General features: G+C 35.6%; 3 protein-coding genes across 11 annotated transcripts in view; all 3 read right to left on the bottom strand.

The window, feature by feature from the left end:
• Positions 1–13,740, bottom strand: part of pyd (zonula occludens-like protein polychaetoid) — a 251,726-nt gene that overhangs the window by 51,237 nt on the left and 186,749 nt on the right. The window contains exon 1 of one of the 9 annotated variants that reach the window (XM_089640263.1): positions 104–683. The exons of the other annotated variants lie outside the window; for them this stretch is intronic. Within the exon in view, the coding sequence (XP_089496389.1) occupies positions 104–163 (60 nt within the window). The 5' untranslated portion in view covers positions 164–683. Of the gene's footprint in view, positions 1–103; positions 684–13,740 lie in introns of those variants that run through there. 9 annotated transcript variants of the gene reach the window in all.
• LOC149417384 (uncharacterized) lies at positions 4,950–6,951 on the bottom strand. The gene is made up of 2 exons (XM_089640268.1): positions 6,795–6,951; positions 4,950–6,693 (listed from the first exon to the last, which is right to left on the bottom strand). The coding sequence occupies exon 2, from the start codon at positions 6,528–6,530 to the stop codon at positions 5,064–5,066; it is 1,467 nt and encodes a 488-aa protein (XP_089496394.1). The 5' UTR covers positions 6,531–6,693; positions 6,795–6,951; the 3' UTR covers positions 4,950–5,063.
• Positions 7,642–10,297, bottom strand: LOC149417383 (uncharacterized). The gene is made up of 2 exons (XM_089640267.1): positions 9,901–10,297; positions 7,642–9,611 (listed from the first exon to the last, which is right to left on the bottom strand). The coding sequence occupies exons 1-2, from the start codon at positions 10,175–10,177 to the stop codon at positions 8,371–8,373; spliced, it is 1,518 nt and encodes a 505-aa protein (XP_089496393.1). The 5' UTR covers positions 10,178–10,297; the 3' UTR covers positions 7,642–8,370.

Here is a 13,740-nt window from a genome sequence, read left to right as displayed (position 1 = left end):
AAGACACAGCGTGAACGTAAGGATTTACCTACTAATTCAGTAAGAATAGAAAAGGCGTTGGGTCATATAAATTTATAATAAAAAAGTAGTGAAATTATGATACCTTCAAGATGTAAGCCTTGAAACTCTCCAATCTCGTGAGGATTGTGTTCATTACACTCATATCAGAGATGAGCGAAGAACATCACCTTTGCAGTCACACTTAAACTTTAGAAACTCATAATGGGGTACACCTCTCAGAAACTTTAAAACAACTCAAAGAAGCTGAGAAACAACCCTAAGTTTCAATCAAACACACTAAGCTAGAAGACACAACCGGGGAAGTAAAACTTTCAGGTGTTCGGCGACAAGTCTTTCTTGGGAATTACAGTTTGAAAAAGTTGGATACTTCGTCAACACAATTTTTTATAAATGGTTGATAATAATTTAACGGTTGTAAAATTCGAAGAACACTTTGAGATGTTCAGATGGCGAAGATTTGAAGTATTCCCAGTGACAGGAGGCAGCTTGAGGAGAGATGTACAGGACGAGCACCGTCACGAGTCACGACCGACCTCTACCGACACGTGTGCCTCTAGGAGGGTCCGTCACACTCACTGTTCACTATTAAGAGGCCGGATTTGTTTTGCATAACACTGAGCAGCGGCAAGGCAGCCGGACCTGTCAGGTGTGGCATGGTGGGGTCACCACCCATCTATTCTGCTCTTTTGGAAACTGTCAATATTGATTATTTACCAATAAAATATGTATATTTAGATTTGTTTTGAGCGATTACACAAACATTCAAAAGCGAAACTGGTCACGATAATTAGCAGTTGGGCTAAAATTCAAGAATTCCTGTTTCAACATAATCAGTACAAGATTTATTTATTTACGTCGAGGGAGATGGAAAAGCATGCTTACAATAGGTTTAGTGGGTTCTTAGTTTGTGTTATTTAAATCATTTGTACCCATTTAGATTGAAACGGAACCTATTAGCGAAAGTCACATCACACTAAGAAGAAACAAAAAGGCGTCAAAGCGATAAAAACACGGCAAATGATGAACTTGGAGTTTTATACTTTAATGCAACTTTTACTATCTCCCCGAGGTAAATAGTTGTCTCTTGTAGTAATTAAGTTGAAACGAAGTGTTATTTCAATAATTTGTGGGTATTAAGACTGCTACGGAATTCTGTTTTTTTTTTTACCGAAAACAAATTGTTTTGATATTGTATTGAATCCTAGGTCCGAGACAGAACAATAACTTTGATTATGTGTTCACAAGTATTTCATATTTTAAAACATTTGATCAATTTTAAATTTGACGTTACTCCGAATACAGCAAACTTCTAGGATAAAACAGTATTGGGTTTATTTTCAGTCTCGCGCCCATAAGAACGGGGGGCCACAGCACGCCATGTACCAGGCACCGGCACCCAGTACCCAGGTGGCGTCGAACAACTAACACAGCTCTCTTCAGCGTATAGTTAACTGGGCACGTCGATATACCTCTCTCCAAATCTCATACCACGGCCTACCTCTACCTGTATATTTTATACACATACACTCACAATAACATTACTAATACACACCTTCCGTCCAACTCAAAGCTCGGGTCTTCGTTTCCTACCAAGAGCAAGGAGTTAGTCGAGATGGCGGTGGTGTTGTGATTGCTATTGCAGCCGCACGCACACAGTTGTAAGGCGTTTTATATTTTGTACAGTCTCTCGGGGAAATTACCTGGTATGGAGGTTAATCGGAGGCAATATTTTATTCGAATCAGAGATACCGTTCAATACATGGCCACGATATAGAATATAAAAGAAAAATATCTGCATGTAAGTTTGTAGGTCGATAGCAATCACATGCTTTACGTAGGAGAGTACTCTGCTCCCCCTCTGTCTAACTTTCGAGTACCTCTACGTGTACGTCCTCGGGTGCTCTCAGCTCTCATTCAACACTCAAGGCCATTGGGGTAAGGTATGTACACACTATACAGGAGTCGGGACTGCTCCAAATGTGTAATCAAACACGTACTATGCAGGGCCGTCTCGAGCAGTCCCATCCGGGCCAAGGAGCCAAGGAGCTGATAATACCTAACAACCTATTTGCATGCCTTTCTTGAAAGAATTGAGTTTGTATACGAACAAAACTATTTTTTCATATTGCATATGTACGGGCACAAACAAATAATTCATCTTCATTTGTTAAAGCATATTTTGCAAAAGGTGTTTTTCGCTAAATAATTAAATTAGCGCCATCTACGAAATAGCAGATTATGAATTCTTTCATGATAGTAGTTATAAGCTAGTATATTCATTAGCCAAGGATAAATAACGGGTATCCGCTGGCTGACTATTTAGATCTGGTTACGATATATAATACATTTATTTATTTAATTAACAACGCCCTTTTCAGGCATTAGAAAGGAATATTAAATTTATAAATTTTTCTCCGAGTAATAATAATAACCATTTCTATCGTGAGTGGTGGCCTTATAACAGGGCGATACTGAAAGTATTCCACTTGTTCAGGTTTTTGAACCCGAGACCTCTTGGTCCAGAGCTTTACCGAACTCCGAAATAGGTCAAGAATTGAAAAAATATAAAGTTGTCTTAAAACATACTAATTTCGGTTGTCTGTGCTGTGTTAGTCCTGCTAGAAATCTGGTTCAATGAACTCAAACTTGCTTTGAATTTAAGTGTAATTATCAAAATTGGAACCGATTGATTGAAGGGTTCGGACAAGCGATAAAGTAGGTAGGTACCTACCTATTATATATAATATTTTTTAACAGAAAATTGTTTTATCCATTTTAATTGGAACTGATTTTTCAAGAATTCAGACTGCCCAGTGATTTTTCACAGGTGTGCGCTAGTTTAATAATAATTTTGTTTTTGTTAGAAAGCTCAAGAATGAAACAAAAAAAAAACATTCTCGTTTCGAAATTATTATTTTAAAGGCTTCCACTGCTGAAATTTTTTAAATAATATTTTTATATTCAAATTATTTCAAAATTATTATTTTTATAACTATTGAATCAATTTACCCTTGATAAATATCAAAATTTAATGTGTGTTATTGTTCAAATTGCATTTATATATTTAAATTGAAATTATTTTACTTTAGTCTTCCGCTGAAAAGAATCAATTTACTCTAGAAAAGGTGTCCATTTTAATGTATTGATACTGCTTTTATATTTTCAATCATGTTTTTTTTTTAAATCTAATTATTTTTAAGTTTTCTACTGAATCAATTTATTAACCCTTGATAAATATAGAACTTTTACTGTGTTGAAACAGTACCTACTGCTTTTATACATTAGAATTGTCTTTAATTACTACTGAATGTAATTACTAATTACAATTAACCGTGAAAGGTGTCATCCTTAAGGTTAAACGCAACGCTCGTTGTATTCTACGTGTTCACAGATGGCGTTAATTAATTAATTTTGTTTAAATACGCTTTTGCAAGGTATTGCTTTACAGTATTAAGACAAATTATTTGTTTGCGCCCTCATATACGCAATATGAATATGAATAAATAGTTTTGTCCATATAAAAACTCAATTCTATCGAGAAAGGCATACAAATACAATATTGGATTGAATCATCGGTAAAATATTGTATTTGTGTGCCTTTCTCGAAAGAATTAAGTCTTTAAACGAACAAAACTATTGATTCATATTCATATTGCGTATATACGGGCGCAAACAAATGATTTGTCTTAATATTGTAAAGTAGTACCTTGCAAAAGCGTATTTAAACAAAATTAATTAATTAACGCCATCTGTGAACACGTAGAATACAACGAGCGTTGCGTTTAACCTTAATACAGATGAACTCCTAGTGAGGAGGACAATCCTACTCCGAACACAACATAAACAGACGCGGTTGGCTGCTGGTGCTGCTGATCCTTGGGCTGATGATGAAGCAAAAACATGCGTTTTTAGTAGGGTTTTTTGGTAACAAATTTTACCATACTGAGAAAATACACGGCCTCTAAGCAATAGCCAGGTAACGTTTAAAACACCCATAAGAAGTAAAAATTGTTAGGCGCATATTACGCCGTTCTATTTGTATAAAGAACATTAACTTTAAATTCAGTAAACTTAAATGATTCACCAGTTCATGGAAAATAAGAGTGTAGAAAATTAAACAAAGGACAACTAATATGCAATATCTGTAAATAAATAATGTTTGGATGAATAATTAAAAAAATAAACGGAATTGACAAAAGTCGGTACGCACCCAGTAAAAATATTTGGATATTTGTGGGGTAAGAGGGGACTGCAGGCGGGAGTCCCTAAGTAGTTCGAAAACGTTATTTGAAACTTAAGATACTATCGACGTGCAACCAATTTTGTTTCTCCCGCCAAATTATTTAATTTCAAAACATTTGTATTAAATTATATTCCAACATTATAACATGTCGCCGATTCAAATGAAAATTCTGTATAAAAAATAATCTAAGCACATAAATTTATTAACATGTACTAATATTCGTGAAATATCACCTCAGGAGTGAGTTATACAAAGTTTAAAAAATACTGTACATCTTAAAAATAAACTTATTATCTTCACACTTTACCTTTAGAAAGAACTTAACAGATGGCAGTGATCGGAACTCACTCATATTTCATTGGAGTGTTCTTTGAAGATAAATAAACAATTGTTAGGAAAAAATAATGTGCTAAACAGGGATTTTTTGCTTCTTTTCATAAAACAAGTTTCCAAATCTTTTCTATACAAATTAAGAATCTTCAATATTGGAAACCAATGACATGCTTTTATAAGTAAAAAATATTTATGCAATTTCCATTCCCATGGTACATAATATAATTATAGACTTCGTTATCTGAACAACGATGTGTTCAATATAATATAAAATATAATAAATGTATGGATTATAATCATATTATGTATGTAAGTGGAGGGAGATAAACAAATGAAATATAATATTCTCACTTCGGTATTCAGTATTTTTTTAATAATCATAACAGATATTATGAGGTAATTATTTTCCATGACAAAGAACAAGATAATATATGTTAACAATTTAAGTCGGTAAAGAGCAGACGCATCACGAGGACTGTGGTTGTGGATTCCAAATATAAATACACCGAACGTATTGAGGATTTTGGACGCCATACCCGACTACGAAATCTAAATTAGTTCCTTCGAAACCTAGAATTTCCTCCATAGATGTCATTAATTTTTCTTTGACTTCCACCTTATTTAATTTTAATTCTTGAGAAGCTTTCTCCTCAACGGCTTTTATTTTACTGACCACCGCTAATCTCTTATGATAGGCAAGGAAGGGGTCTTGCAACATGGAATTCAACTTGTTGACCAGGTCACTGTCATTTTCATGAGGGATCTCGGTACTCGTAAGTTGTGCAATGGTGGTGTTGCGAAGGTATTTAACTTTGTGCATTAGCTTGGCTTTGCTCTCCTGGGGGAGGAAGGGATCCTTCATGACGAGGCGGATCCTCTCCAGCAATCTGACCCCGTCTTCGATGGGAACGTGCGTCTGTTTCCCTAGTCCGTTGGCCATCTTGCTCCGTATTTCCATGACTCTTTCAATGAACCTTCCCTTTTCAGTTTGAGGTATCCACGGGAACTGCAAGAGGGCGTGTAGCTTTTCAATGGTTTTACTATAATCACTCCCGGAATCTGAATCCCCCGCATCCCTCATCACACCAGACACTACTTTCTCCCGGAGAGCTGCAAACACACACTCCACTTGCTGTTTCTGCTCTGGCGAGATATTTTCCAAGATGGACATCTTATACAGCTTATCCAGGACGTAGAATTCACTCTGGTCAGACTTTTCCGCCTGCTTCAATAGGTCTTGTATGATATTATTGTTTAGCTCTAAAATCCTATTATGCAGGTACTGTTTTCTTGTTGGTGACAGGAAGGGATCTTCAATCATACGCCTGAGCTGCAGAAGCTCCCAGGTATTAGTAGCAGTAAGCGGAGAGAAACCGGTAGCCAAAGCTTCGCAGCTAAAGCTGTTTTGGTGGGGGATAATAAGGGCGGGATAATCCACCGTGTTGGCTGGAAGGAGTTGTTGAATTTCCTCTGCCTTTGTGAGAACTTCTACAATGCGAGAAGGTGCTCCAGAGGATTCCGCCCGCTCCTTGAATGGCCGAAATGTGCGCCTTTTCTTTTTGTGTATTGGTGATGCTGGCTCCGCTACTTTCTTCACTTCAAATTCCTGCGTAGACTTATTTTCTTCTTTAATATTACATTTCCTCTTTCTTCTATTTTTTTTTGTAGTCCCCAACTGTTTTTCATAATTTTTTTCTTTACTTGAAGCATTTTTGGGTAAGCCGACGTCTTGATTCTTTCCTTGCAAATTTTCGCTATGTTCAAAAGCGTTGAGAGTATTTCCGAGATTTTCCATTATCATTTTACATCTTGAATGAACTTCTTTTAAATCGGCATAATCTACAGGTTGCTTTAAAAGTTTTCTCGCAGTTTTAAAGGAATCGATGAGTGTTGAGGCAGAGTCCGTATCCGATACTTCCATTTTAGTATTCATTGTAAACAATAAATTTTCTACATCTGTTCTGTCAAAATAGAATTTTGGCTTTCGATTTTCCGTTTAATTATAAAGGATGGTCCTGACTACGTAATATTTATAGTGATTCCGCCTCTAATTAGTAAATCAGCATTTTTGGGATGAGACAGTTTAAATTTAGATCCTGAAATAAAAACAAAAAATAGTTAAAAAAATATTTCAAAGAACAGTTAGGTTAAAATTGAAGTATTCGTTTTTCTATTAATCATAAACAAATTCAATTACCTTTGGCAAATAAACTTCAGTCCGGTCTCTCAATTTGATATACGACCAGTTAAATTTCGATTACTTCCAAAGAATTATACAAACTTTAATAATTTAGAGTAAAACAACAAACACAGAAACGTGCCAAATGAAAAATGGCGGACGTGAGTGAAGTTAGGCGCGGCTAACAGCAGTCGGCAATGAACAGCGCCACCCGCCAGCAACACCAACCTACGAAAACTATTTTAACGAAGGAAGTAGGAACTATTTGATAATGTTCTCCCCACATACAGGGAAAATTCCCTACATCTGGGAAAAATTATTCAACCTTTCCAATGGATTCTTACGACGGCATTTGTTTTACCGCAAATTTTCTGCAATTTGAATTTGTGAACAAATTGATAGGCCAAACTGCAAGGCCAAAAAAATTATAAAGGTAAACGAAATAATGTTTCCTAATAAATAGGTAAGAAGTTTTTTGTTGGGAACATACTTACAACGGGGGCTTCTTCACCTCAATATCATCATTATTTAGTAATAAAGGGGCCTACAGACTTGACCGATTTGAAGGAAATGTGGAGAGATCAAAAGACAGGCTGTGCTTGAAAAGCACAGTCTGATGGACAAGCCTTCCGACGTGGTACCTTCAGCTAGAAAGGATGAAATCAGTCTTTGTTTATAAGCAGCTGCATGTAGTATAACGTTAATAGTACAAACTGGCGCTGGTTTTATTGTCATTGAATGTTATTTACATAATATTGTGTCTTGTATTTCACAATAGACAAAAAAGTAAATGTAAATGATTAATGATGGATTTATCAATAAATTTGAAAGCAAAACACAGTATTTTTTTTAAATGTTACGTTGTTTCAATCCACTTTATTTCTTTGTCATCCGTTTTGGAATTATCCTTCCATTATCAGAAAACTAAAACTTACATCAAATATATTATAAATACCGCTAATCGTGTTGGGGAGAGGTGTACAGGATGAACAGAACAGTTTATTGGGAGCATGTCAAGAATTGGAGAAGTTATGATGAAAACTAAGGCATTCAACACTTGAATTATGAAAAAATTACTTTTGAGAAGTTTTTAATACCAAAAAATATGCATATCATTTCAATTAAAGGGAATATCAGATTAAAAGTCTGATACAACACCAGAAGAAATAAATATTATGTTGCACATCCCCTACAACATTTAATGCAAAATTGATAAAAATATTGCCCGTCAGGTGAGTAAGTTAGCCACTTTTAAAAATGTCTTAAACAGTGATAAGTTCACGGAACTTATCAGAGGAAATATAAATTTATTTACAAAAAATATACTCCAGGCCAAACAGTATATAACAGAATAATGTATAAATATGAATTATGAACTGCCACTAAACGTTACTTATTGTTCATGCTGGTAGCATAACCGGAGTAGGGTGGGGAACAGTAGATGGAAGTAATGCTTGGTGAAATCAGTGACAAAAGCCAGAGTGTGGGGAGTGACAAAGCCTGTGTAACCAGGGAGGCCAATCAGTCACTGGTTACGCAGACGTCACCTCGTTCAATTGCTTTTCACCATTCTCTTCCACTCCAACACCTTACACTAGACACTCCCTCTATTCTTCTTCTTCTTCTTTTTAGGTTTAACATTTTCAGGTTCATTCACAGCTGGAGTTTCTGCTTTCCTCTTCTTCTGTTTGAATTCTTCCTTGGTTACTTCTGGAATTGGTGGGTCAGCTGTTTTTTCTTCTTGTTGGCTCTTTTTTTTCTTTTTCTTTGAAGTTTTCTCCTCCATTTCGTGGATGCCGACTTGTTCAGAATCGTCAAGAACTTCCTTTGAGTGAGGTATGATAGCTGCATCATCCTTGCTATCCTTGCATACTTTCATTGGCTTTTTTTTCTTGGATTTTTTAGCTACAATAATCTCATCTTCTCCAATTTCAATCACTGAAACGCTCGTTTTAGAGTTGTTCTCGTCAGCTTGTCCAAATTTCATTTTCTTTATTTTCTTTGATTTTCTAGAGATGGTTTCAACAACCTCAGAACTGTTTGAAGTGAAAGCTGACTGTTCCGTAGTGAGACTCACAGTTACTTCCTCCTCCAGCTGTAATGGTTGAGGAGATGCATCGGCAGATGGTTTCTTCTTTTTCTTCTTCTTGCTGACAATCTGGCTATCATCATTATCTTTAACTAGTTCTGTCAGTTTAGCAGAGTTCTTCTGTTTATTGGGATCCACATCAGGTTCGGACGCTTTACTGAAGGAAATATATTTATTAGGTTCAACTGGACCGACAGCTTTATTGAAGGAAATAAATTGACTTGATTCTGCAGCATGTTCAGCAGCTTGACTGAAGCCTTTAAAGTTATTTGTACCTCTATCAACAGAGTTGTATGGTGTATAAGCATGGTCATCCATTCCATTTCCAGTAGTGGCGGCAACAGGAGTGGTTTCAGTTTGAGAAGAAAATCCTTTGAATGCTACACAACTCTCATCTTCTGATAGGTTAGGTTTACTTTCACAGATATTATTTACTATTTGTGAGACTTCGTTTCCTAATTTAGATTTATAACCGAGTTTAGATTGAAAATAATCTTTCATGCAACCGCCAACAATTAATTTTGTATCTTCATTCTTGTCTTCTGGTGCAGGATCATCAACTAGAACCTGTTTTTCTTCCACGTAATTTAGAGTCTTCTTGCCAAATATATTGGCCAGGTCTTTATTGCTGTATCTAGTTATATCTTTTCCTCTAGTGAATTTCTTGTAGTGGAGACGGGAAGATGATTTTTTAGACTTCTCTTCTAAAGATGACTCGCTGTGTAATTTCGATTTATCCACAGTGCCTAGAAAAGAAGAAAATCAGTTACTAGTACTGTGAACATACGACATCTGTGTGTGAAGCAGGTTAATATTAATTTATTTATTATTAATGTGGGGAGGTAAGTGCAATCCCACACATTCCATAGAGAGTATAAGTACATAGTTAGATAGATTAAAACTGCACACTATTGGTATTATTAAAATTAGATAATACTTCTAACGTAAAACTTTACATGGCAGAAGATAAATTTGAAAAGGAAAGCATGAAAATTGCACACGATTCTTTGATAATATTAACAGATATAAACTAACCTCCGTGTAAATTTCGAAGTAACTCTTCAAAATTAGTTTCGTGCGAAGTCCACTGATCGTTCTTGTCTGCGAATCCAACTCCGCCATTATCGTCTTTGAAGCGTACTTTCACGTTGTCCACTTTGCCGTCCTCATTCAAACCAAGTCCTTTGCCGGGAGTCCATCCCATTTTCTGCATCAACTTCGAACCGAACTTATCGGGGTCATCGCTCCAATTGTTCTTTCCTCTCAAATTGAGGGATCTCTTTTTTCTACGAGGCTCTGCAAGCATTGCCATCGCAATTTTTCTAGTAAAATAACCGACTAACAAATAAAAAAAGATAACCTATACTGAACACGCGCTGTCAATGCTGTCAAATAGCACGCAAACAAGAGATATGCGGATTGTGAATAACTTCACGCTAGTGAGCGCATGAATCAGGCTGGCCACAACAGCAAACATAAACCACGCGGTTGATGAGAATGAACGTAGGTACTCGAAAAACGGGGATGGATGTTTTACTATTATTGTTTTGATATTATTTTATAATATGGCATCAAAATACAAATAATTATTTTATACTAAAAATATCTTTTTACGGGCAAGATTCATTTCAAAACTTAGTGTTGCATAATTATAATAAATTGATAATTAAATTTGTACAGAGCCATTTTTTGTGAAATCACTCAAGGGCGCTGAACAACTACTTATTACGAGTTCCTGGCACTATCTAATATCATTATTTACAAACAATTTTCGGAAAAATACGTATTGGAGATACATAAAAGAAAAGACCCTGGTCAAACAAACAAAAAATCCATACCAAAAAGAATGTGTTTTCTAATGTCTATTATTTAAAAGATTAATATTAAATTATTTAAGATTCTCACGGCCGTTTTTAAGTGAGTGAGAATCTGTTATTGGAGATAATTAAAAAAATAATAATTTGCCAAGAAAGGATTTCATTCGAATTATTTCTACCGTCACCTTATTTGAAATACGGCGAAATAAAATATGGAGTTGGATATTCAGTGATAGTGGAATACATGAATATAAAATGAACAACCATTATTAGTATTCTTATTCTCATCTATTCGACATTCACGTAAGTCGTGGGTGCGTGCCATTTGCTAAAAAAATCTTGTAATAACAGAAAGATCGTGAAGCTTACAAATTTCCAACAATAATTTGTAATGGGTCTCACATCGATCCAGCCTAAATATGGCAACGAGTAATATGAATTAATTTACAGTCCTATGTAAGTAATTACCATACTGGCCGAAAATCATGACCAAGTGGATTCCCTAATAGAAGTGGCCCAGAAGAGGTAAACTGACTTCGAGAAGGGTTGGGTAGACTCGAACATGGGCTGGAGGCGAATAGTTTGGGTTTTGAATCGGTGACCAACGTCCACCCCGTGTGAGCTTGTTCAATGAACTTGAATGAACTATAACAATACACATTCGACATTTCTCTCAGCCTCACACTCGAAACAACAGATAAACAAGAATAAGGTGGGAATCTTAACGACATAATTGATTAAATCGTGTAAAATACGGCGTGAATGCACGGACATAGGGTTGAATTTAGCCCTAGCAGGCCTAGAAAATTGATCTTTCCGTGGGGTTTATTTGAATTATTTCTGATGCTTCTAGAGGAATCCCTCGGGAAGTTACTAATTCATCATCTAGAAAAATAAAATCTGGTGCTCACCGCTAATTTTATAGTTATTTTTAAACCGTTTTACATAAAATATTTTAACGGTAAGGTACTGTTTTTATTGCTCTTAAAGATAAATAACTTACATCGCTCACAGCGATCGCTCTAAAATGTATATTATCGTGATATGAATTCATCGGAATTAATTAAAATGTGAGCCTGGAGCAAGCCCCTGGAATTAGAGTCTAGTGTCGCCTTAAGCCCCGCATACCCAATTTCTACCGATTTATAACAAGTTTCCTCTTTAAGTTTTAGGTTTCAAAAAAAGATAATATACATTTGATATGCCGGAACGTTAATTATATGAAATTCCCTCGATAGAAATAAATCGCAAAGTAAGCTCTGAAAATTATTAAAAACTCGTTTTGTTCTGTTGTGACATGAAAACTCACAATGCATCTTAAAATGCAACTAAAGCGTTTGTCGAGAGATTTTTGCTCTATTTCAAACTAGTCGTGTTTTATTAAATATTTTCACCATTTTTGCTGAATTATTATCGTTTTTTTTTAATATTAGTGCGCTCCCTCTAACATTCGTATTTACATAACTCCCTTTTAAACCATCTTTCAACGCTTATTAAGCGGTGACCACCAGAAACGCCTCCAGTGACCGGGAGTCAAGAGTTTCGGAGTAACCCGAATCGAGGCATTCAAATGTCTTTGTTAGCCCGCCAATTCCAGGACTAGATACATTGATCTGGTAAACTGTTCATATACAAAAATAAAACTTTTAATACGAATATTATGTATTCCACTCACTTGCAGTACGGTAGGCGGATGAATATTTGTGTTACGCTTCTAATATTACATTTCTTTATTTTATTTGATATCGCACAAGAGCCACCGATTCCCCGGAGCTAGTGGAAACATGGCATTCCTCATTGGGTGAATTATTCTAGGCTGAATTAAATGGGGGAGGTAAAATGGAAAGGTAAGAGATCTGGTCACTCAGCATTTCTGGAATGATGGTCTCTCGCTAGGGTTAATTAGAGACAATCGTAGAGAAATTATCTTTCATTCGATCAAACAAAGCTACAAAATAATGAAATCAACGTTGATAATAAATTTGTTTCAAACAAAGGACGAGGAAAGGAATTTGGCCATTTTCCGGTTGTCCTCGGGTCCTTCAGCATAGTCTGCTCAAAGGATCTAGTAGAACAAAGTACAGGGCCCGTGGGCAGCCCAGTACGACCCAACCCAACCCAACCCAACCATCTCGCACTAGTCTCAGTGCGCGGGAGCCGATCGATTGAAGGTCTTTCATTGGTCAAGGTTGCTCGAAAAGGGCCAAGCAACACTTTCCCAAACTAATGAATCCTTATAATAATAATAATATTTGGTTAATTTATATAGCGCCGTTTTGGTGAGAAATCACCTCAAGGGCGCTTATCTGGCTTGTGTTCTTGTACATCGTTTCAACTAAATAGTTGGAGAAAGGGAAGACGAATTTTTATGTATAATTTTATTTTATATCAGCACAGACCCAGGATATTATCATAAATTATTGCAGGATTTGTGTAGCCGAAAGTAGATATCTACTTAAAATATTCGCCTCGAGATCCGTGCCTTTCAAAACCAAATATTTAGAAATTTTTTCTTAATAATACTTTTTTTGTTTTCTTATAGATACGATGAGAAAATAATATTTCTAATTAACTGAACGAAGTAAATCTACTTAGTTAAGAATAAAGTTTTCATAAAAATGGAACTAGGGGAGACCCTTGATTCACGAAATCCAGAACCCTTGAAATCACGAAATCTGACTCTACTTTATGAAATTTAAACAAAAGAAATACACATTTCAAACACATAGTTAAAATAATTTATTGTTAAAATATGATATTATCTGTAGGTGCTTTATCTATTATTGTCTAATTTTCTTGGCACAAATCATTTCCAATTTTGAAAATTACACTTAAATTCATCCAGAGTTACAAACAAATACAGACCCTAAATGTACCTACATAATATTTCAAAATGAGGCGGAAAAATGGGGTCGAGATCGGACTCGGAATAGATGGAATTTTAACCGCGTGGAGGTATTTACTAAATACTATGCGTGTAGGCAATAATATTATTCTAGACAAGGCTTGATAGAACGGAGGATATTTGTTTATAGAAGGACATGAACTCTTATGTGTC

This window comes from Hesperophylax consimilis, chromosome 15 (assembly GCF_061612785.1).
Source record: "Hesperophylax consimilis isolate HC1 chromosome 15, BYU_Hcon_1.0, whole genome shotgun sequence".
Taxonomy (NCBI): Eukaryota; Metazoa; Arthropoda; class Insecta; order Trichoptera; family Limnephilidae; genus Hesperophylax; species Hesperophylax consimilis.
Note: the sequence above shows the minus strand (reverse complement) of the source record. Positions and strands in the feature narration are given on the sequence as shown.

Excerpts from the sequence above, each read along its gene's own strand:
- LOC149417384 (XM_089640268.1), bottom strand. The coding sequence starts at position 6,530 with ATGAATACTAAAATGGAAGTATCGGATACGGACTCTGCCTCAACACTC.
- LOC149417383 (XM_089640267.1), bottom strand. The coding sequence starts at position 10,177 with ATGGCAATGCTTGCAGAGCCTCGTAGAAAAAAGAGATCCCTCAATTTG. Across the intron at positions 9,612-9,900 it reads ACTTCGAAATTTACACGGAG|GCACTGTGGATAAATCGAAA; the intron begins GTTAGTTTATAT and ends CTTCTTTTCTAG.